The sequence below is a fragment of the Solea solea genome, chromosome 5 (assembly GCF_958295425.1).
Source record: "Solea solea chromosome 5, fSolSol10.1, whole genome shotgun sequence".
Lineage (NCBI taxonomy): Eukaryota > Metazoa > Chordata > Actinopteri > Pleuronectiformes > Soleidae > Solea > Solea solea.
Genome location: NC_081138.1, coordinates 1121918 through 1147789, shown reverse-complemented (window position 1 = coordinate 1147789; position 25872 = coordinate 1121918). Strand labels below are relative to the sequence as shown.

Genomic DNA, 25872 nt, shown 5'->3' with positions numbered 1-25872 from the left:
GGCAGGAGGGAAGAGGAGGGGGCATATAGAGGAGGAGGAGGTGCAGAAGATGGAGGAGGGGTATGGGGTTAGGGCAGCTAATACCAAAAAAAAAAAAAAAACTTAAAATGGCAAGTTAATCACAAACAGCAGTGATAGCTCACACTGCCTTAGAACAATATTGCAGCAACCCCCTCCTCCTCCTCCTCCTCCTCCTCCTCCTCCTCTCCCAGTGGTGCCGTCTCATCAAACCAGACTCACAGGTCTCACACAACACTACGTTTCAAAGACACTGACGTTCTGTTGCATAGAGGAGGAATTAATGAACGATGCAGAAATGTAGCTATTTAAAAAAAAAAAAAAAACTGAATATGGCTAACTGTTTTTTTTGTTATCTTAATACTTAGTAAATTAGGAACAGTTAATAAATTGCATGCAATTTATTAATTTTCCCTTCTAAGTGGTACCTCTTGGGAAATGAGACTAATTAGAAATACTTGTCGTGATAATGGCATGTTTAGATACATTACAAATAAAGTGGATAAAGTGAGTGCGCTCTAGTTCTTCTCTTTGTGTTTTACTTGAATGATGAAGGAGAAGAGGATCTAGGTTAATGTGGTTACACAGGGACTGAGCATTCAGGGACTGCGCACTCCTCTGCCCTCGCTGACACACACACACACACACACTGAGACTTCCTTGGATGCACAAGATGATGGCCGCTCACTAACACATATTATGTCCACAATGGACGATGCAGCTGTACATTTCCCTGCTCGGACGGCGAGCTAAAAGCCTGGACGGGGGGGCAAAAACATCACCGGGCAGTGCTCTTCCATCTACTCTGCCTGAGGGACACTGTTGTGCACAAAAAGTCACTCTGCCTCTCTGTCACCCCCCGCCATGCATTTATGCTTATCGTCCTCCACTGCTGCCTCCTCTTAAATCAACCTCCTATTATTAATGCTTCTTTTTCTTTTTCCTCCAGTGCACATCACAATGGCTGCACCTATTTCGCAGCTATTCAAAGGGACCAAACAGAACTAGGGTGGGTTGACAGTGTGTATGTGTGTGTGTGTGGGGGGGGGGGGGGGCTGAAGGGGTATCTGAAAAAAAAAAAGAGAATGAGAAAAAAAAAGCATCACCACTGTCATGAAGGGCAATTGCATCAACTCTGAAATATTCACCAGTGGGTTGGAAAATGCGATGGTACAGTTATGACAGGCGGACAGGCGACTCCCCCCACTCTCGCCCACACTCCCCCGCCCCTCTCTCCATCAGGGCGGAAGCACGGTGGACACTCTGAATATGTATAACCCGGAAAATGTATTGATTTTTCATTTGGCACAAAAAGGGACAGAAAAATCATATAACCTGAAACTGTCACAGCTCTTTTGTTCATAGCTCATCTCTCCTGATGTTTGGCTTTTGCCACAAACTCTCTTTAATTACCAGGTACAGTGAGCTTCAGAGCCTCTCTCCACAGAGACACAGCCACATACAGCCTGCTGGGCTTAACAAGACAGCCCACATCTATTATATATGACATACAGCTCGCAGCTTTTGTTTTATATCTGACTAATAAGCACACTGAATATGACTATACCCATAGTTTACTTTGTTATTAGACACATTATTAGACCTTGAATGAAAAAAAAAATAGAATATACCACATTAAAAATAGCACATTCATGTGAAATAAACAAAACTATAATAATGCGATGTGGTCCCAGGCTTTATTTGATGTGCAGTTCTGCTTAACATGAAATGTATTGATCCAAGTTTCCCAGGTAACAGGCAGGTGCCTGTATGTTTGTCTGTGTGTGTGTGTGTGTCCATTAACAGCTACTTATCTGTTTATCTCTCCTTTTAGGCACTGCAGACCAGTACAGTGGACTGTCTGAAAAAGATCTCGGCCTGTCGATTTATCGAATGCACCATTTGCATATCTTTGTAGTGCATCCATCTGCCTGTGGACTGTTCTGTGGAGGTATTAGCTCAGAAAATCAATGTTGCCATGGTTGGACGTATATGTAGTGCCTACCTTGGCGCGTGTTAGGAGTTTGGCTCACAGCTCCCATATGGATCCTATTTACATGAGTCCTGTCGGCAGAGACTCTCCTGTCAGTTCTTCAATCTTTGTAAAGTTAAAGCGCACAAACACGTTTCTCAGCGCATCCCTCTGGAGCGGGCTGGTTTGCCAACCACCTCGATGGTCATCCTGCCTGCCTGCCTGTTTCATCCGTCCACAGCCCTGCGCGCCTGACTGCGTGTTTGTTTATGAAAGCGTAGGCCGAGATAAAACAGAATATGACAAGGTTATGAATACCAATTTGTGCTAATCAATTACATTTTAAATATCAAATATAGGGGATCATTGACGTGTTTGCTCTTGAAAGTTTAACCGCCTAATAAGTTCTGATGTTCCAGAATAGTTGTGAGTAGATGTGGAGAATAGTGATTTTTTTATTTATTAACACAGTACAGCTATATATAAATATATAAACAGTGTGTGAATGGACCTTACAATAGACATACTGTATATTTTTCGAGTAAATACTGGCCAACTTTTCTCCTAACAACCAGCTTGGCTGGTTGCTCAAAGCTAATTGCTAAAGAAATCCAATGATTACACAGCGCAGCAGTTTAAAACATCCATGAAAGTGCGACCACTTATTGGGGAGGAAAAAACTCATGCTACCTCCATCCATTCTGTTTCTAATACAAATCAAACACAGTGAGCGTTCTTTCACCATTTGTCTTTCTTTCTGTTCCTCTTTGCATAGCCCATCCATTACTTTCACATGAAATATGAAAAGGCAATATCCTCTCTGTGTTTGTACTGAAGCGTAATGCGATTGTGTTGTCATTTATAGGAAATAATCGCAAACCTCTCTTTCATTTTCCAGTTCAAATAACCATGAAAAATTAGCCTTCAATGTCAGGGAGGACAACAAAGGGATGCAAACAGACTATTGCTTCACCACCTCGCTTGACATTTCTCCTTAATAGGAAAACGTGTGGTTGTTTCTATCGTTCCCTTTCAATCTTTCTCTTTTTCTAACCTCATCTTTTCCCTAATTAAAAAGTTGTACACTCAGATATTTATAATTCTTAATTCAGACTCTGTGAGGAAGGGTTGGAGGGTTAGAAAACTCTGGTCCCATGCGCTGCGCCCTGCTCATTAGCATCCCTACCCGTCAGCCAATGGCTACTGCCGGAGAAAGATGTCGCCAGACAAACACTATGGGGCCTAGGTCGCCGTGACTACCGTCCAGCAGCCTGATAGATAAATAATTCAAGAGCTATCAGACTCCCTGGCAGCAAAGCAGTCCCAAGAACACACACTTATAGGACACAGCTTGTAAAAGCCTTTCTAACTGATCAGCATTTAGCCGTTACAAATGATGTACAACCAGATGTCTCTACAAGACCCCACACAATTAGCAGTAGTCAGAGGATCCTTTTAATTTAGAGAATTTTTTATTTTCAGCGTGAGCAGCAAAGTAATGGTAATTGCTTTCTGTATTACTGCCATTAAAGGCTTAATAGGCAGGTTGTTTTCCACTGTAATTATGTACAAAATAATCAACCAACTTTGCAGTGCAATTATTGAAGATGCATTTAACCAAGTTTTTTTTGTTTTTTTCTCCCAACAATAGGTATTGAGAAAGAGAACACAACTGAATATCCATATTGTAACCACTTATGTATTTATGTGTGAATATCAAGGACGTTTATGAGCTTATGTGTGTGAAATCTTACAGAAGTCATTGTCTCTGATACAGTAGATGCATTCATTGTCTTCCACTTCACTATCCTCCACATGAGGCTCACGTGGAGCTGGAGCCAAAACTCGGGTCCCCAACCTGGACCTTTTTGCTGTGAGGCAACAGTGTTAGCCACTACCCTGCTGTGCGGCCCCAGAGAGACATACTTAAGGTCAGCACCTTTCTCTGGGTTATGAGGTCCAGTATTTCTCTTTTAAGACCCTGTGCTCTGCTTGTTCCTGTTTTAAGTGAAGAGATTAAATGAAACTAAATCACAACTGGATGGAAAAATGACCAGATGTCTAAAGAGTTTGTAATGCAAACACTTTTCTCTCAACGGCTAATGAAAAAGGCTCATCTCATGCAATCAGCTGCTGCTTTATTCAGTTCTTGCAATTTATTAATTTATTATGACATCATTCTGGCAGCATTATTGACATTATTTATTTATTTATTTATTTATCTGATTACGGGCACACCTTAAAATATTAATTACAAAGTAGACTGAGCCAGATGATGAGATGTAACGCACCGACTCAACCACCACTGGAAATACGTACGCTTCTAATCTCAGCGGTGCATCCAAACTGCATTAATCTGGGTTTAATCACTATGCCAAATTGCTTTAAGCTTTCAATTTTACCTGAGATTTAAAAATGACTCATAATGACACTTGACAAAGCAGGCCTACACAGTTCAGCCTGCACGAGGGCTTCTTTTGTTTTTACTGTGAAGTTTATTCAAATGACTGCTTCTGCCACTCGTTTAGTCGAGTGTAGCCTCTCAGTGGGGTGAATTTGCTCTCTTTCAAACCACAGTTTGATTAGCGTGTGTCGATAAAAGACGGAACAGAGTGACATAGCGCTGTAGCTTTATTACGTAAAAGTACAGCAGCGAGATCCAGTCTTTGTCTTTGAAAGCTCCTGGAGGGCTGGAACTGTGCTGCCCAGTGTGCTGCTCTCCAGAGAAAGAGATTTGGAGTGATTATACTGCCGCTCGCTTATCTTTGGCTCAGCCACGGGAGAGAGGAAGAGCACGAGACAGAAAAGGAGAAATGGAACCGAAACCCAGGCCACCTACCCACCACGCCCTGGTACTAGTACTAACTGATTTGTGACAGGTGATCAGTTCTCAGGAAGGACACAGCGGCAGATACTGGCGGTAGGTGTGACCTGACAGGCACACATGACCCTGACTGAACCCGGTATTAACATCGGTTATGAATCACCTCATATCATCGTGAGCACATGTCTGAACACTCCTCATCTTGCCTGTATGCGTCCTCAGATCTGATAAGAAAATAAACAAACATTTATACGGATGCTTGTGACCACATTCCTGAGCTGCATCCTCAGGATGGATTACAGACCGCCTCCTCAGCTGAACTGCACTTTTTAATATTGATCATCATAGGATTAGCATTATTTGACTGTCTCTGTCACTCACATAGACACAGTTAGACTTGTTTTGGCAAACATCAGGACATCAGTGTGTATGTGAACAAAGATCTCATGTCAAGTGGTCACAATAGACACATTTTAATGCCAGGCATGAAGCGTCGTAATTAGTGCTATCGACACGCGATCACAACCCTGGAGAATGTGTTGATGTTCTAAAATAATGCGTGTTAGTATGGAACATTATGAGAACACAACATCACATTATTTAATATAAGTTCAGCTTGTTTAAATGAGCCGAGGATAACAGATGCAGCATTTGTAAAATCTCCTCTTGGGTTTAATGCCGACTGTGCATACAGGCGTGGAATGAGCAGGTTGGTCAGAAGTGTCGGTGTCGGGGATAAATAACCTCTGCCCTGAGGAGACCAAGTGTGCTGCTAAATTGGATCATGCTATATCACATTTTGCATTTCTATTGTATGTATGACTGTGGTTGTTAGTGTTGCTGTTGTTTTTTTAATGGCTGCTGTTATTGTCCTTGCTGCAGCAGACTCGTCTCACTCATTAGCCAGAGGTTGTAGAGTTAGGGGTGAAAGCCCAATAAGGTACAGAATTAATTATTCATCTCAGCGGTTGGTGTTTGGGTGCTGCTGTGGGGCCTAAAGCAGGGACTCTAACTAACAGAGGTCTGTCTCTAGAGGACTGCTGGAATAAACAATTGAAAAAAAAATGTTGTGCTGTAGGAGTCAGTTATCACGAGAAAGCAAACACTAATCACCAAAGTAATCATTAAAACAAGCTGCCTACAACAATAGGCCTCTCTGTGGATTTATGGTTCCTCCCCTGTGTACTGATCCAACATCCTGAAGCTCCATCATGTCCTCACTCTAGATCCTAGATCCTGGCTCATGAATGGGCCCAAATACAGCCCCCTCCTTTCCCTTCAGTCATGGCTTATGTTGACTCCAGCCAGGACCAGCGGCCTCCTGAGGAGGCTGTGATAAGAATTCATTTCTTCCTATTATGGGGTCTTGTCCACTGCCTCAGTTCATCAGTTCAGTGCAACCAAGTCAATGAAAGGGCCTGTAATGAAGCAATCAGATGCAGCCTGGTTCTCTGGGCCCGGCACTCCATCCGCGGCTCCCAGACCCTCGCTCCCAGTGCAGGGTGTGGGTTGAGGTGGGGGTGGTGGTAGTGAGGGGAGAATGGACAGACTGCATGGATGCATTAATTCAAGACCTGGCCTTTCATATACTGGAGGATAAGCTGCTCTCACATGTGCTTCACACCAGGTCTGCCGTCTCCTGTGGGTTCACGGAATCATCCAGTTTCAGAGAGCCCCAATAGTTCTTTACCAGGCTTCAGTGTTTCCACTAAACCAGCCGGCCAAGTTTCTGTGGGATTCTACGCTCATGTTGCCAGTAACAGTGGCTTGATAGAGATCTCTTCCTTTATCTCCCTCTATCACTATCTAACCTTTTCACTTCATTGTCTCCAGTGCCATCCCTTTCTTCCTCCACCTCTTAACATCTCTTCAACATGTGGAAACTATTATGGGGAGTTATGGGATTGTCTTGTAATGCTGTGAAAGTTTCATTTCAAATTAAAAAGGACCCTTTTGATCTCCCTAATATTGTTGTCTCTCCCTTCAGGGGATGGACATAGTTGGCGTTAGCCTCCTTTCCTGATCTACCTACAAACACACGCACACAAACCACTACATATATATATACATATATATATATACATACATATATATATATATATGTATATACATATATATACATATGTATATATGTATGTATATACATATATATATACATACATATATATATATATATATATATATATATATATATAAAGCAGCGACAACAGAAAACAAAAAGCAGCTTTACATTATTTAAGGTAAAGAGCAACAACAAATAACGCTTAATAACAAAGGGTTAGGGTCCAAATCCCAGACTTCATGTACACTCTCTCCAAAACCTCCCCAGTTCACCTCCTGCCAGTTTTGGCAGAAAGACCCCGCAGCTGGATTCTACCTGACAAGAGCTCCTTAACAAGCAGCAGTCATTAACCTCAGGAGCAGGCAGCTGCCATGTGATGTAGTGCACTCGGCCTGCCGCAGAAGGGCCCTATTGATCCCAGACATACTTGGTGCCTTCCTGGATGTTTATAATCAATATGCAAATGGCCCGCGGCATTGATTCAATATTAATTTTCAATTAGAGAATTCTCAGGGGTCCTGAGGGGTCAATACACAACCATTCAGAGCAAAGGCTTGAGCAAGTTGCAGGCATTGACGTTCCTTTACCCAAGACAACTTACTTACTGTTTATTTAGCCTGCCCTGCTGTAAGACCCGATTAAGGCTTGGGATAATAGGCAGAGAGACAGATGGGCCTTTCTGCACTTCTGCAACACCCTTTACATAAACTGGATTCTGCTCTAAAGGGCTTGTCCCAACTAATAAGTCATCATCTCACACTTAGTTTTGTTTCTTATTTTTTGTCGAGTCGGCTCGGGCAGGAGTGTTTCAAGTATGAAGGGGAAATCTGGCTTTAACTGATTTATAATTGGCTTCCCACCTATAAGGTGAGAGCTAAGTGCTAACTGCTCACATTATACACGCCTAAATACAGCACTGTTCCCACATATAGGTGTTACTGATTAAATATACAACGACATTAAATTGCTTTTAATGTTTTTTTCTTTTTTTTCTTTGTGATTTTTACCATTTGATGTTGTTTTAGCTGCTTTTATGTTCTGTTAGGTGTCTTTGAGTATTCAGAAAACGCTTGAAAATAAAATGTATTATCATTATTATTATAACATTAATGCACTGAAGTGATGCCCGTGCTGTGCTAGACAAACATTTGTCAGAAAGGCTTTAGAATGAACTAAAAACAACTGTAGTCTTCATGTCATGCTCGATGAATGAAATGCATTGACTGAAAACGTGTTAAAAAAACATGGAGGGCGGGGCTTGGCGATCAGAATAACATGTCATTGAGTACTGCACTGTCACACGACACTTTCTCCTTTGTTCACTGACAGTAATTGTGAAGTGAAATGCAGAAAACCCTGTTCGATTCATAACATATGGAGATGAGATAATTGAAAATGTTGAGCGATGAATGAGGTAATGAATTCCAGGTAAGATTATTTTTACTTTATAACCTAAAACAATAGCATTGATTTATAAGCCGGCTATTATTTATGTACAGACAGTGCGTCTATCCGACGAAGCTGTGGTTTGTTACTTGGCTCCGACTCACTGGCATCGTCTTTGTTGTAACTGTCAAGACAATCAGGGTTTTGTGGCTGTGGATACAAACTACACACGGGCTTTTTTCACCACATGATCAACACTGCACATAATGCACACTTAAGGTTGGAATGATGACACAACTCTGGATAGAACAACCAAACCCGCACGGTTATTAAACTGACATTGCCTGCATAGCAAGCCAATGACATTTCAACCTTTTGTTCAACTTTCCTGAACAAAGAATCATCTTTTAAGCAGAACAAGTTTGACATTGTGTGTTTGAATGTGTCGAGTTACTCGGTCATATTTTTATATAACATAGTGTGAATGGACTAGGCCAGAGTGCAGCCTCACAGCCGTGTTAATTCACGCGCTAGTAAAGAGGCAGTGTGAGAAAATTGCTCCGAGTATAACAGAGATAACCTGGTTGGACTATTTGCTGCGCTTTCCCTGTAGATGCACTGCCTGGGGTAATTGGTTTAGGGATAACATTAATTACCACATTGCTCATTAATGAATGAAGCCTTTATTGGTTGCATTGATCACCAGGACCTGTTCGCCATCATCCTAAGCAATGGTGGATGTAACAAGCTTACATATTGGCATATCAATTAATGTAATCAATTTCTGTCAAGCAGTTACCATTCCCCGCTTCGACCCCGCCCCGGTGCAATCGCCCCGTCTTTCTCTCCGATCATGTATCTGGAAGACTGGAACAAAAAGCCCATGTCAAACTTTATTTAGACATGTTCTAATTGTTCCTTAAATGGGAGTTTCACGGCGGATTGATGTGGCTGACGTAAACATGTCGGCTTAATCTATTGACTTGAAGTCCAGTGGATTCAAAGACCTGAAATCACACACAGGAGGTGCAGCATTCATACACTTCTGAGAGAAAGGCAGTAAAGCCGTAATTCACGTTGAATACTTTGGAATAAATAAAAAGAATTATCCAGGCCTGAGACCTGATGGTTAGTTGGTCAACACTTTAATTTACATTTACAGGGACTTTAACTTTAATCTACTCAGTGGGGGGAAAAAAATCCCTTCTTAGTTTCAGACTTCCCTTTTTATATAAGATCAATGTGCCTTTTGTCAAGTCATTGATTATAACTTGGAATCCTCTGTGTCATGCACGCTTAACTTAACTTAAGGCGAATGACTTCAAATACAAGGCTGCTGTGCCCTGGTATAACATGGTGAAATTGGTAGAACATCAGGGATGAATAAGGGAGCAGGGTGTGATAACTGAGAGCACACCATGACAAAGTGGAGGGATTTACCGTTGGGCCCGCAGCACTTCATTTGCTTAATAACAGATCATTCTATAAGAAAGTGGCTGCTCTGAGGGGGATATCACCCAACGAGGATGTCTCACTTGCAGAAATCCTATTTGAAGACAACACCTTTTGAGCGCTCATCCTCCTCCACGCCTAAGAAGATCAACGCGCATGACAGGCCCCATTAATATGACGCCCCGTGTAACTTTGCTCCTTCCACTTCTCTTCCAACAGGAACAAAACTGATAGCCCAGAAGGAGGGGCATTACGTTCTGACAGGGCACGGAACAGGCAATGCTTCAGAGACGAAGACATGTCTTGCATTGAGTCACCTGGAGCCACATCAGTGCGTTTAACAAGGCTCAGGAAGGGAGTGTTTGTGCATGTTGGACCCGACCACGCTGTGGGGCGACCTCGTGCCTCCTGAGTCTCACTTCTGAGTCGTATTTAGATTTCATTACATGTATTATTCACAAACCAAATGGCATCACATTAGGAAACAGACAGCAATAAACAGCCTGATTCTGAAAACCTAAATCTGCCTTTTCAGACTTCACTTCACAATTCAGCATCAGTCTCCGCCCACTCCGCTGCACATGTTAAACAAAAACTGTTTATCAAGCGCACATCCTCGTGCAGCCGGGATTCATTCTTGAATGCACTGTATGGAATGTGCCTCTGACGACTTCCAATGCAATTTATCTGAAGGTCACGGAGAACGAGAGGGCGCGACGTGTCTGCCGGACGGTGCGGTGTGCAGACGTGCAGGCAGTTAGTCGGACAGCCCTCACTCTGATGATGCAGGACCTCCTGAAGGCCCCCTGTCCCCAGAGCAACGCACAAGTGGGCTGAGCAATTAACAATTTCATGCTGATTGCCTGAAGCATGTTTTGCTATGCCATAAAGATAATAGCATGAAGGGTGCAGTGGCAGCAGCCCCCACTCCCCTGGTGATCCTCTATTGCTTCCATCTCTCAATTCTCTCCTGTGCAATTCACATGTTGGAATGGCACTCTGCCTGCTTGCTTTATTAAAGACAATCTCCCTGCTTAGAGGACGCATTTAAGGGGAAAAAAATATATATTAAGATGACTCCCTGAAGAGTAAACAGGGATGATTATTAAAGGGAAGGAGAAAACTAGAGTCTTGGTCTCCCACTGGCTTCTTGATTTGAAAGTCTAATTTGGCAACTGCACACAACAGGCGTGCAGGTAGACAAAACAAACAGGTTCCATCTCCCCAGACAAACAGAGCATGCTCAGAGAGGCTGCTGGTGACAGCCCTCATCTTCTTCATTCTCCCCACCGTGGCATGACAGCAATCCACTCTGACCGTGGATCTCACTGCTGTGCAACAAGAAAACCCGTGTAGCACTGAACCTGCAATTCATCCACACAGGTGAGCGTATGAAGGAGTAACTAACGCTGGAGTAACTCTAACTTTTACCCTCATTTACATTAGCAATAGGGCTTGTGTGTGTGTGTGTGTGTGCACACTCAGCTAAAATGCTCATGCTGTCCCTGAAAAGATAATAAGACCTGAATAAGATTTTTTTCCACAACCGTGAATATTTATTTGTCGAGCAAATGGCCCGAAATTACGAGGTCTTCTGAAAAGCACAGTACATTTATAGACGACGCAGTCTTTCTGTCGCTCTGTAATAAAGTGCATTGTGCATGAAGACAAACAGATACACCCACTCCAAAGAAAACCTCCGCTGTCATTACTAATGTGTGGACAACACTGACTGTCCTCTGCCTGGTGAATCCACAGAATACATGCACTGCCTCATGTTTGAGCTGGAGTGCTGCCTTGATGCCACTAATGACGGCCCTTTGTTAATGGATGCAGATTTTATGAATGCAACGTCTCTGCAGATCATGGAAAGATGGAAATGTAGAATTTGTGGTGGTGTAAAATATAAAAAAATAAAAAACAGAACATAGACATTTCAGGTCTGCATTACACTGTCATTTACTATCATCACTATCACCTTCAGTTCACTTAGGGCCTATAATCACAGAGGCAAATGGCCCCTGGACAAAATGTGCATTTTTGTGAAAATTTTGGAGAAGAATAATTTATTGATTAAAACACTAGTAAATGACTGACTGCATTACGTGTGACAGTCTCACTATTCAGGCAGAAACACTATTAACACTCTGCCCCCGGGGTCATTGTTTTTACTATGTGAAAACAAACCCTTAAGACATAAGGAGGAGCTATGGACAAAGGGCTGCAGCACCAGCCCCCTCTGCCCCTGTGGCCCGCCCTTTGTGACCCCCCCCCCCCCACATCTCCCATCTCCCAGGCTTCAGACTGCCCTTCCACCCTCTGCTATGTGTGAAAGTACATCTGGCACACTGACAGCTTTAACACCTAAAGTGAACATGGATGCATCACAGGCCACATATTGTTTATGATATGGAGCCTGTCATTCATTTGCATTCTTAAGTGGTAAACACACACACACACACATGCACACTTACCATGCAACAGGGAAAACCATGCTTTTGCATTAATTTATAGGAAAAAGTGTCCCCCCCCCCCAAAAAAAAAAACCCAGACACACCAACAACACACACACACACACACACACACACACACACACACACACACACACACACACCCATAAAAATTGCAGTCACATCCCCCAGCTAGAAGGGGATGATAATTGTGGACGGCCAATAAATTACTGCTGCCTCCACATCAATTATAAGCATCACGTCTGGCAATGAGGAAAATGAGATCTTGTGACAAATTTCATGAGGCTTGGCTGCCCAGCAGCCTTTCTTAACATGCTACAGATAGCAATCCCTTATCTAGCCTCTGTAATGGGGAGCTACGGATAGAGAGATGGAGCTGCAGCCATTTAATTAAAAAGCTGGGGGTAGGGGGTGGAGAGGTGTAATTCATTGAAAAGGCACAGGAAGGAGACAAAGCCTTTGTCTCCAATACATATTTTGCTCAATATTGTCACTCATCTGAGGCCAAGCTTGTATCTCCTCTGACAGCAATTCTGGAGATGTTCCCCTGTCTTTGTGCTCATCTCTACTATATTCCTCTGTTTCTCTCCCTCTTCTATTCTTGTTTTTTTATATTTCCCAGGAGTCCACTGTTTTCTCCGTTGGGACAGCTCCAGCGTTTTTTACGAATGACTGCGGTGGACAGACAGTGGCACTGAATGAAATGGCCCCTGCACCTAATTGTATTCCCACCTGGGGAAAGGAGGCAAGGGCGGAGGCTTCAAGAGCACCGCAATGAGGATTTATGGCAGAGGGGGAGACGGCAAAATAAAACACCAAAAGGGATGGCTCTTAAATCTCATTCCCAGTGCAATATTCATTGTAGTTGCAATCGCGTGTGCTGATAGAGCATTGAAAAAACGACTGCTGTGTTCAAATTATGGCTGTACTCTCTACTAATATTTACCATCATTAGAAAATCATTAGAAAACCATCATAAAACCTGGGATTATGACCAGAGCATTAAACACAATGATTATTCGGTGTGTTCCTTCCCGCTTTGCCTTGGAAATGAGATTTGCTCTGCTGCGGCTATGTGGGGGAAAAGTACGAATATTTTTCATAATTACTGTAACATTTGAAAAACATTGGCGTGCATGAATTAATATAACATTATGGTGTTGTGTTTGTCTGCCCAAAAGCAAAGTTTTCAACGAGGCATTGCATGAAATAACAGTAATGCATTTTCAGGGGGCCATCAGTGGAAATAATGCCAATATTTGACTAAACTATAACCTCATAAGAGTTTACCTGTCACATGTGTAGCCCACACTGATTAACAGCATGCACAAAAAGGATGTTTGCATCACGGTGGGACATGAGATGAAGGACAAAAGCCGTGGTGTGGTGAAACCACAAACCATTAACTAGAAAAAGAAACGCATTTAGGACAACAAATAAACATGTGTATGTCTTCCACTGTACTCAGATGTGCTGAAAAAAGGGCAGGGCCAATAGTGTCAGAGTTGAGTCTTTACTTTTTGGGATTTCTCGGCAGCCCCATTATCAAGAGCAGCCATCAGCACAAAGATAAAAGATCCTAATGGAGCTGGCCCTGGTGGAGATGAAAGGTGCAGAGATGGCACACTGTTATGAATCTCTAATGCAGCCCATGTTTCTAAGGTAATGACTAACTCTCAGGCCTCTTTCACGGGCTTCCCTTCTTACGGCCTGAGCGATGAAGGTGTCCTATTCCTTGTCATTAAGCAGAATGCACTCTGATCATCCTGTGGCCCTTGCCCTCATTGGTTCTAAAAATCATCCTGAAAACACACACAGACTGAAGGGGGCGGGAAAAAAAGCCTTTCGGTGTCTACTCTGATTTAATCAATACATGGAAAATATCTGAAAACGTGGTTTACTGGCACACCTCAAATAAACCGTCATCTCTGTGGAAACGACGTGATGTGACGTGGTGAATCTTCGTACTTCCAGACGCTGAAGAATGCTCATTTCAGATGCAGTGATGACGATGAACAACATATTCTTTTTGGGTCAGGATGAGCAGGAGGCTAATGCAAGAGCAACTCCTTGTAAAGCTTTTCAGAGTAATTGAACTGACACTTATGAGAAACCAATGCTCTTTTGAATGCATTAGTTGGCAGATCTTCATGCTTTTGTCCCTTAAACTTTGCCAACGAAAAGATGACGGCCTTTGAACAACAGGGAGAGGTGAAAATACACAGTGAGAGAAGCGAGCGAGTCTTCTCTCCACAGTCCCTTTCACAGAACCTAATGGATTGTGAGCACTTAATGCATTAATCAATCAATATCTCTCACTGTACATCAACAACGCGACCAAGTTATGAATGACCTCTGCAACAAAAAAGGACACTTTAATGCACACAAGATTGCTCCTAGGTTAGTAACTTGGGCCCGGTTTTTATCACGCATGATTACACCTTCACAAGGCAGAAGGCCATTAACAGTGCACTAAATACACTCAACTTAGCTGTTATACAGTTTGCACATGGATTTGTGGGAGGTGGTGGTGAGGGGCGGGCTGTGAGCGAGGTCTTCCTGCAGAGTGTTTACCTGCTAACTGCTGTTGTCTGCAGCATATTCCTAAAGATGCATGTGTCATGCTTTATACTCAATCATACCACTCTCTGTAATATACTGTGTGTGTTCCTCTTATGCATTAGAAGCTATCAACTATAGGTAGCAGCCTTGGTCACTAAGCAACATATGAACTCTGTGAACACACTGTGGAAGTTAAAGGAGGATCTTGGTTGTGTGGCTCAAACACTGCAATCCCCATCTTCAGATAAAATAATATGAAACTCTCAGGAATCATTAAGAGCACTGGTGTACACTCCAGTGGTTCCCCAATTAAATAAGTTTTCAGTGTTTGTAGGCTGATGGTGACACATGACAAGAAAAACTACTTGAAAACATCAGTTATTCAGTTATTATTTGATGATTCCAGACGTGTATTTTCATGACTACAAATCATTCATTGCACATTTGCAAGGCCTTCTGGCAAGACTGTCTGAACTCATGCAGCAATCAATTTCAATAATTTCTCATTAAAAGATTTGATTTTTAAAAACTGATAACAAGAAAATATGAAAATTCTTCCCAAGGCAAAAATGTGGGAAAAAAATGTAAGACATAAAATTAAAGAGAAAACAGAAAAACGTGTATTTCCTTCTCTATTCTCTATCTTTTTCCTTTGAATAGTGTCGCGCAGATAGCAGGGTATGGTAAGATACTATGGCCCCATTCAGACCTGGTATTAACATCCGTCCTGAGCGGTCACAAGCTGACAGAGCCACACTGGACGCAGCTAATGTGTCCTGAACAACAAAAAAACCCATTCACAGCAATGTGAAGTATCACAGTTTTGCTCCTGTGAACAGAAATGATATTAGTGTGTATTTACATACAGCCTGCAGATGTGATGCATTCAGGAGCCATGTTTGTGTCGGACTTAACGCCGTCCACTTGTGACTGGATCTCTCAGGACAGATGTTTATACCGAGTCTGAATGGGCCCCACAGGGTAGAAAGAGCGTGTGAGGTTGAGGTGATCGTGATGGGGGTACCTTTCTGAATCCCTTCCTGAGCATTGGTGGAGTGTGGAAGTGAAGCGTGGAGACAGAGTGGAACGGACAGCAGCCGACTGCAGAAATCCAGAGAAACCAAGAGCCCAGAACAAGAGCGCCAGCTAATGCTATTGTGGTCAATGCACAATGGCTCCCACAAAGTGACTGCAGAGGGCCCTTAAACAAAGAAGGCATTTCCATTCACTCGTCCCCATCCAATTAGATTCTTTTGCCCAGTTTAACATGACAAAAACAGAGGCCATTTTTCCTAATTCTGGCTGCCACACTGGCCTCTGTGCCACCGTTAAATGGAGTAAGCCTCAGAGAGCTGGCCTGTGTGTTAGGACTGTCAGCGACTTGTGACATGGATTCAAACACAAACACTGTGTTCTCCGTCCTGCATCTGACACACAAATACGTCGCCTATCTCAGCTTTCCCAAGTGCTCGAAATATTCAACATATAGACGAGAGAGAGGCATTTCCACAAAAACACCGCTCATCACCAAATAAGGTTTCTATGTTTTTTTTCCATGAAGAGAATTTGCTTTTGTGAGGTTTACATTTCATATCCCCGTGCTATCAATAGCTGACGTGTTTTCCACTGCAGGAAATCACTCCTAATTTTAGAATACAGCAAACAACATGGCTTTACATTCAATCACAGCTCAGCACATGCTTCACAAAAGTGTCTTAAATGATTACAACAAACAATTAAAAGCTACAGTTCAGTGTCTGTGCTGCAAAGTTTTTTTAGTTGACAGATAATGGTAGAAGCCATTGGCATACGTGTGGTTTTGTGTTCAACCATGATGATAACACGTTTCATACCACACTATCTCTTTCTGTATCTACTGTATGTTTCCAGGTGCAACAAATAGCAACACAAATGTAATAACATAAAAGTGCATGTGCTTCCATCTTGATGGTGTAACACAGCAGAATTGGCTCGATATGCTCCGCTGTGAGCATGAACATTGACCTTTGCTTGCTTTTTAAACTGGCGTATTCATCTTAATGCTTCAAAAGTGGTCAAACAAGGATGCACAAATGAATGCATGAAAACGTAGGACCATAAAACTGACAGCTGACAGACATAACATCTATGTCAGTGACAACGGGATTTTAAAAGTAAAGTGTGACTAACTCTACGGTGAACTGTGTAAAGTAATGAGTAAAAATACTTTCTTGCCTTTCCTAAAGCAGTCACTTCCACAGGGAGGAAGAAATTAAACAAAAATAAACAAATCATACTGGTAACAAAAATGTGTTTGGTCATAGCAACAAACAATATTCAGTGTTTACAGAGCAAGTGGCTGCTTAGTCACAGTTCCTCAGTTAAATATAATCTATAACTATACTTAACTAAGCTCCTTTGCTTTAAATGGACAAATATTTCAACAGCCAGCAGCGGCAGAGCAGCATTTCCAACTGTAAGACCTGGGTCATCCACTGGAGCAGGAGCGACGCCATAAATCTAAGTAAGAACGTCCAAGACGGTCACAAACCAAACACTAGTCTGTCTCAGGCTGTCGCTGGGCAGGACATCTTGTTAGACAGCGACTTTCCACACTTTCTTTCTTGAACAAACAGAGCATTAATGAGATCATTACTCACCACAACTGTCTCTCTGTGCATCAGATTTAATGTAAAATCCCACACAATTGGATCGTAAGTATCTGTCATCAGCAGCAGCCTCGCACTGACAAACAAAGTGGCGTGATCATTTTTTTCTGTCTGTCGCTTATATCCAGCAACGGAGGCGACAACGCTGAGATATTTGTGGAAGGAAGACAAAACTTAGGATGCTTTCCAATATTTATCAGTTACATTAAACATACCCAGGAGCCTCCATCCCACTCACATTATATTTCTGTGTGTCCATTTCTCTTCATCCACCCTCGCCTCGCCCTCCTCAGGTGGTGTGTAGAGCAGATCAATGACTGCTGTTCACGCCCACAGGTAAAGGTTAGAAAGGTTCGCTGCTGAATTATTTCTGCACTTCCATCAGCGTGGCTGCTTTTAGCTGAGAGCAGACTTTTTTGCTAATGCAGTTAAAATATAAATGCATATGTGTGTGTGTGTGTTTCATGTCAATCCATCCACGGATCGCTAAGATCCTCCAGCACGGCCACGCTGAGGGGACCGGGCCGCTGCTGCCTTACTGCATGGCCTCTTCTTCAGTTACACTGAAAGGCGGTATATAAATACATTTATTATTATTATTATTATTATTATTTATAGTTTATTATCATTAGTAGCCTAAATTGTATGAGTCTTTTTGTAAAGAATGTTTTGTTCACAGCTCACAACTCATCTATTAGAGAGTGGATAATGAAACATGGCTGTTTTCATCCAGCCTTTGTTTCATCTGCCTTGATTCTAATGGAGCCTGCAGAGTGTGAGGGCATCATGCTGCTGGATGGGGCATCCTTTACTCTGTTGTTTTGTTTTGTTGTCAGCGCGCCCAATCGTCTCCGCTGGAGTCAGGGTGAACATATCCATAGCACAGATCGTGCCCTTTGATCCACCAGCTCTCGCTGGGGGTTACAAACAGCCGTAATAAAAATGGCTGGATAAAACTTTCCTCGCCTCGACTCAATAGTTCCCAAACTTTACCCCATAGCCTGGTCTCTGATGTTGCCTGTGGTAACATTGAGCAGCCTAATTCTGACAGCAAGCAGCACTGTTCATCCAATACCAACACACAGTTACAAATGAAGCAATCTAAGCACTCAACAATTGATTGGGTTTAGTTCTTAGACTACCTGGCAAACACTTGCAATCAATATCATGGATGAGAACATGTTGTATTTGAGATGATAATGTGCACCTCAGGGAGAAAGTGAAGTAAGCCGTATGCAGAAAACCTATAATAAAATACTACAACTATGACGACTACATAGAACTAGTTATGTAAAGACAAACAAGAGAAAGTTTTCTTTTTTAACAACATGTAAAAGAATGTGCAGATTATTGTCAGAGACAACGAAACAAAGTTGATTTGATAATGAGACGCAGACACAAACTGGCTCTTTCTAATTATAGCGTTTAAAGAGTCAGTAGAAGTCTGATGGTTCTCGTTCAAAAACCATATTGTTTAATAAGAAAGTTCTGCTTTCTATCACATTTCATATGAATCAGTCATTAAAGAGCAGAGCCTCTTAAATGGACTTCTCTTTCATTCCATGTACCTGTATGGAAGTGACATAACTGCTGCTATAATTAAACCCATCACAGCCATTGTGTCTTTGTCACCTAATCTTTTCTCTCCTCCACTGTCTGTGTCCATCAGCAACCACAGACTTCCCGCCCTCAGCTCTGACTGACAGCCCCTATGGTGGTTGTGGTCACTCCACGTGAGTGACATGAGGGGCAGAGGGGCTACTTCATTACCTCCTCCTCCTCCCTCTGAGCTCCTCCTGATCCTACAGAACCAGTACCTCACACCACCGATCGCCACCTCTGCTCTAATATCCAGTGGCGAAGCCTCTCGGCCTGAAAATAGAACTCATTAACACGTTTAGTAAGTACAAATGAGATGACTGTCTCCTGATGGACTGTCTATCTTTTGGATCAGCTTTCAAGGAGAGTGTGTGGTAATGACAAGAGAGAGGGAAACCAATATTATAATGTGCTTCTGAAAAAGTGCTTGATGACAGGGAGAGCCTCTCGCACCCACACACAGTGCGGACACCTATGTGCCTGCTCATATGTGTGTGAGTGAGTTTGAAAAATAAAATCCATTGCTTATCGACACCCATGTGCTATAAGTGTCAGCAGAATCTCACACGGGGCAAAAAAAACACATGAATTCAGCAGGACCAGTCTCCCCTGACTCCAGGTTTGTTTCAGGATTTTGAGAGGCGCTTGTTTTTGCCATGACTGAATTTATGACTTTTCTGATTATCTCTTTGTCTCACGATACAAACGCTCTTTGTCAAAACGCTTTGATGTTTGCTGCTCGCTGGCATTCAGATATTCAGACACAACCCACCTTCCAGCCTGAGGACAAAGCTACCAGTATTTACAGAAGGAGGGTTCAGTCAGGAGGTAGTAACAATCTGGACACCAGACGTTTTTATTCACAGTCTCAGAACAGTGTGTGAGTGGCTGCTTTCAGGTCAATTTGCTGTTGCGGGACGAGCCAGCAGAGGAATTCTGAAGCAGGGGCAAGAGAGGGAAAGAAAAATCTCGCATGTGTTAGAGCAACAAGGTCAAATGAATGCTGATACACAAGTGGAAAATCTATAAAGCCATCATTTTGGCTTTTTAATAAACGTCGAGTCTTTTGTAATATTTTCAAAATGAAAAGTAATACATTTATGAATTTCCTGGCACGTTCTGTGGACAGCAAACAATTTCCTATGCTGCTTTGATGCCCTTCGGACAAGGATTAGCAGGCAGGCGACTGACGGAAGCCTGACTGAGCTGTGGGCCCTCTGGGGCCCTGCTCATCCAGGCCTGCATGGTCCTCATCCTCATATCCACTCTGCATCACCAAGGCAATAACAGCCTTTATTAAAATCGCATTGCAGCAGTGTCTGTCTATGCAACTTACTTTCAGATTGGCCATAATGTGGCATGTAGAATGGCTCTGATGGTTAGGGGCTACAATATCCTGTTTTGGAAAAGGTTTACTTTGCATTTTAACAAGCATGAATAAAAGAGGACATTCCAGAAATGGCTACCGTCTGTTTTGCTTTTGCCTGTGGGGGGCAAGAGCGAGAGCTTTGGCCTTTGCATGCCATCGGAGCGTGACCCGGCTCACCTCTGAGTTTACCTGGCTTTAACAGCTTTAGCTTAGCCATCGGACATACAGATAACTTAAACATGATAGCAGGGCACGGTAACCGGGGCATGGATCCACACGGTCAGTGTGGATCCATCGACCATCAGTGGATCCCAGTGTGAGCTGCATGTTGTTAATGGAAATCCTGAAATACACGTGGGTTTTCCCTGTTTGCTCCGTTGGTGCATTTTTCCATGTCACAGTCCATTTTCCAGCCTTTTCAGATTGTCTCAAGAATTATGCATGAGGCAGGCGGGGAGAGGGAGGGATGTGGGGAGGGAAGAGAAATGCCTCTGTTGTCAGGACAGGCCTTGCTATTAGGTGTGTGACCCTGAAAGCGCACCCCTTTTAGCAAAACAAGCCATGGATCTCATATTGGATACCACTATTATGCGGTAATTTGTATGCATCCATTCGTCTCATTTCCATTTAATAATGCACACAGCTCCCCTGCCCAGTTTCTCAAACTGGTCATTAAAAGTAATGCTGATCTAAACTGGGGGCTTAAGTTCCACTTACAAGCTCTCACGGTATGGTGGATGAAACAACTGCAGAGTCAAAGTGAGATAACCCCTCCCCAGACTGCTCTTTGCCATCGAATCCTCAGGTCTGTGTCGAAACAGACAGGAGACAATAACTGGTGGCTGCCCAGGCGGCTGCGGCCCCAGCCCCGGCCCGGCCACAGCCCCAGCCCCAGCCCCAGCCCCAGCCCCAGCCCGAGCCTTCTCCAGCTTGAAGGCTCACAGACAGGGATTTCCTCCCGCGATGAGAGCCAAGCCGTCACAGCCCAGCGATCAAGGGCCTGCCATCTGTGACTGAGGCAGATTTACAGCAGGCGCTAATCCACACTGTCAGCCACATTTATTCGCCGTCCCTGCCGTACATATAAACATACACTCATATGCCACGGGGCATCCACCTTTCTTTAGGGGCAGGATTCAATTCCATTCTATGCTCAGAAAATTGACTTGAGTTGATTAAATGTTGAGAAATGAGAAACCTCAATGTGTCACTGAGTTGAATGCCCTGGTGAACATCACTCACACAAAACAGGGTCATCATACACTCAAGTGTCACACGAACGCACCAGCTCCTAAAACTTGTTCCCCCCACTTCTGCTTCAAGTGTTTTCTGTACAGTGCTCTTGCGCCCTGATGCTTTACAACGACAGTCACAGTCAGGAGTCAGCAGACATCAGTGACCCCTGAACTTGACATTAACGTGACACCAGGTATTACTTCTCTTCTGTAACCTCTAAACCTAAAATATATTTTATCTGTTGTCAGGTGAACATTTCATCATTAATCGCCGTCCATGTGACACACAGATGTTCTTTTTTCCTTGTGTGTGTACATGTGTGCCGTCTAGTGCCGTTTCTTAAAGCTATAAAAGCCAGAACTGGTGCACAGTCTGTGACGGTTCAAGTCCACATTCTAATGTCATGTCTACACACAGGGGGCAGCTGTGTGGTTCCCTCTGAGGCCTCCTCTCCTTCCCCAAAGATAAAGGGTTAAAGAAGACAAATGGAGGCGGAGCAACAGAGCAACATGCCTAAGCAGCACATTCTCTGTATGAGCAAGAATTAAAACAATGCAGGTCTGTTATCCCTGTGTTAGTCTAATTGGAAAGAAACCTCATTTCTGCTGCCCTTGCTCTTCTCGGACATCCAGCCCAGAGGAGATGTGTGGCTTCAAATCCCCCCAGTCTATGTTTGCTGCATCATCATAAGGACCATTAATATTAATAGCAAGTGTAAAACATACACTTTAATATGAGGGGCCGAATATACCACTATATTACAATTTCAAGTCAGAAAGGTCTCAGTTACGTACCGTTTACGAGCAAATGATCAAAGACATGTCAAAAATAAAGAGATTCTTAGGATGTTTATTCATAAATAATGTTGTGCTACTGTATGATTACAAGCCACATTTCTATAGTTGTGAGTCTTAAAGGGGAAAAGCAGGTTTTCCTTGTATTTGGGGTCTGGGAGAAGTGAACCACTCGCAGGACCACAGAACAGCAGCAGGCAAAGGAATTACTGTCTAGGTGACCCAGAAATCCAGGGGCAACTTTGTGTTAACAAGCCAGTGAATGTTCCCCCACTTTAGCAACTCTGCCTCGACCACAGAAAAGAGCCGTGTGCCGCAGAAGAACCAGCAGAGAGGAAATCAAATATTACAAAGAGTGACAGAATGGTTGAAGGGAGGGGCTTTGAGGAGGACTGATGCAACTGATGCTGCTGACGTTTGAGGTGTGGAAAGGCAATTTCAATGTTAATGATTAAATTAATAGGTACGCTGTATTAATAAGGTAATTAGGTCACGATTCTCTGCCAACTATTCACTTTTTTATTTTATTAAAACAAACTATTTGATTTGACTCAATGTGAACGTTAAAACAATGGCATGGTGTTGGATTTAAGGTACGACTGAGACCTAAACAATGATGCAATATAATTATATAATAAAAATACAAATAAATAAAAACAGGTTTGAGGCTTGTAGAGGAACAACATGAATTTGTAGGCATTTATACATGTCTACGAATTTATCTACCAAATGAAGGACAGCAATAAAGGGGGTATTAACAACAGTCTCAATAATGAAGCATCATCATCATCACCACCATCATCATCATCATCATCACAAGCTGACTGAGCTGTGTAATGTGTAATGGTACTGCCCACACACTGAAAGGGCCTATTATCTAACACATGGCTTGGATTCCTCACTGTGGCACACACACACACACACACACACAGACACACACACACACAGACACACACACACACACGTCGGCATGTAGCATAAAAAACAACAGCAGATAAACACATTTATTTGCAAACAGCACAACATCTCGTCCTGTCTGAACACACAAAAGTAAATTCCCCAACCCTTTTAACCTAAATGGTCCTTCCTCTCTCGCCGTTGCATGTTCGTTTGTCCACTGTACTGTAGTCATTAACATATTTGGAGTGCAGCGAGCAGAAAGCTTAATTGCCCCTAATTGCTCAGCTAAATATGTTCTCTAATGATTTGCTTCAGATCTGTGACTGCCTTCTGCGCAATTTCCCGGCCGCTGGGTTCATTATCCCTGCCTCCTTGGAACAAAGCATCTTCACAGGCTGGCCTTTTCCCCCTACATAACACAGACAGCGAGTATGTGTGCGAGGGAAGTAATGGCTCCCTCTTGGAAGGGCACACAATAGAGCCCCTTTGTCAGGGCACAGGAGTTAAAGTGATTAGAAAACCAAATCTCTGCTAAGAAAGAGTGTTAATTGACCACAGCTCACTCTTTCTAATTAGTCAATAATAAATGGGCAGTCAATGCACTTTGTTTCAAACATGCTACTGTTGTTGTAGCCGCGTCTGTTTTCTGCTGCTGCTGCTGCTGCTGCTGTTGTTGTTGTTGTTGCAGCTGCTGTGGCCGTTTAGCTCCTCCTCTTTTGGCCTTAATGCTCTGTGTCAATATGTCTTTAATGGCCAAAAAAGACATCCTTTGTTAACAGGAAATGCTTTTTTTTTTTGCCTCTGGACTAAATGATTCATTGTGACTTTGTTCCTCTATTGCGTTTACTCCACCTCATCAACCACCATCTTTGTTTTGAACCACTACAACAACACACAAACACTAAACCCTATTTAAAATGATGGTGTTGTGATTCAAACACAAATGACAGTGTCTAATGTTAATTCAGTAGACAATAACATGGTAAACGTGGGGGAAAAAAAGAAAGTCCAGCTGATTGTAAACTTTGACAGCTCTCAGAAAACATGTGAGGAAAGATGGAAAGAAAAAACAAAGATGCACACACACACACACACACACACAAAGACACTGAAATGGGGCCGGTTCTGACCGGTTCTGACCTGTGTCTGAAGAAGGGCATTTGCGAATGGTGAAGATGGAGCTCAGGTCCTCCTCCTCCTCGGGCAGACCCTTCTGCAGGCGCTGAAGCTTCCTGAGGCTCTCGCTGCGCTGGTGCTTCATGGAGCGCACATGCTGGATCAGGTTGAGCTTGGCCTTGGTCGAGTAGTTACACAGCACACAATGGTAGTAGCAGGCATCACCCTCCACCGCGTGTTCGTGCTGCTGCAGGTGCTGTGGGAGGGGATGGAGAGAGAGAGAGAGAGAGAGAGAAGGAGAGACAGAGAGCAAGAGAGAGAGAGAGAAATGAACACAGAGACAAAGAGAAAAAGAGAGAGAAAGGTTATTGTGGATGGCATATAGCTGGGCTAGGCACTACTGAGTCACTTTCACTCACACAGTTGGCAAATGAACAAATCAATTCCCAATCTCAGACCAGTTGTTTAACATCCAGACCTCTTCCACTTCAGGACGACTGTTTGGACTGCACACGACTGTTTGGCCCGCGCAAGTGTCTGTATCAGCGGACTAAAAAGGACAGGAGAGGCCTGGGAGGCATGCAAATCTCAGGGGCCCAAGGGCGGGGGGGGGGGGGGGGGAAACACATCAGCCACCCTTCAGATGCTGAGGGTCTACAGCCTCACAGACGGAAGGGAGCATTGATCCCCTTCACTCAACAGAAGCCTCCCGTCTCTGAAAAGGAAACTCCAAACATCTGCCTGTTTCACGCATGGGATACTAAATATTGATCACGGCGAGTTAAATCCTCGCTCTCTCACACAGAAAGAGAGGCGAAGTCCGCCGGTGGTGAGGCAGAAAGGGGACTTAGTACATTCTGTAAGAAAGTGGAACATTCCGCAACAGGAGGACAACGTTCCGAGGACAGTAAATCAGCGGCGGTATTGACCCGTCGACACCCGCACTTCCTCCAACAGAAGGCCTGTGCCAGTTTTCAGCTGACCCTCCACGGTGTCACAACATGCCTAACACCCAGTGGTGACACGATACCACCACAGCCTCTTGTCACACCACAGAGCTCCAGTCTAATTACCTCCTGCACGGCTCAATCAATGACGCAAGACCAACACAATATGGTCGGGCCTGGTGTGAGCAGCAGAGTTATTGACCACTACACCAAAGCATCACATTGATGCTTTCTGCATGTTTACAGTAAAAGCCCCAGACTCAGTATGGCCACTTGTGTCATAGCAGCCATGTGCTTCTCCTATATCAAACTCTGGAGTCCTGCCATGCGGATATCTGCGGCTGCAATCAATGTCAATCACCGCGAGTTTTCCTCTTTCTTCCTCTTGGCTCCCACATCTCCTGTGAGACATTCCGAGACAACAGCAAAAAACTCGCTGTATATTTGAACGTTTTTTCCCCAAAACGAGTTGCGATGATTACAAGGCCATTTCTGGAAAAGGTAAAACGCATTGAC

General features: G+C 43.4%; 1 protein-coding gene across 6 annotated transcripts in view; it reads right to left on the bottom strand.

Annotated features, from left to right (window-relative positions):
* zfhx3b (zinc finger homeobox 3b) overlaps positions 1–25872 on the bottom strand; it is a 212955-nt gene that overhangs the window by 31164 nt on the left and 155919 nt on the right. For all 6 annotated transcript variants that reach the window (XM_058629592.1, XM_058629594.1, XM_058629595.1 and 3 more), the window contains one exon: positions 24434–24665. In XM_058629592.1, coding sequence (XP_058485575.1) covers positions 24434–24665 — 232 coding nt within the window. The remainder of the gene's footprint in view (positions 1–24433; positions 24666–25872) is intronic.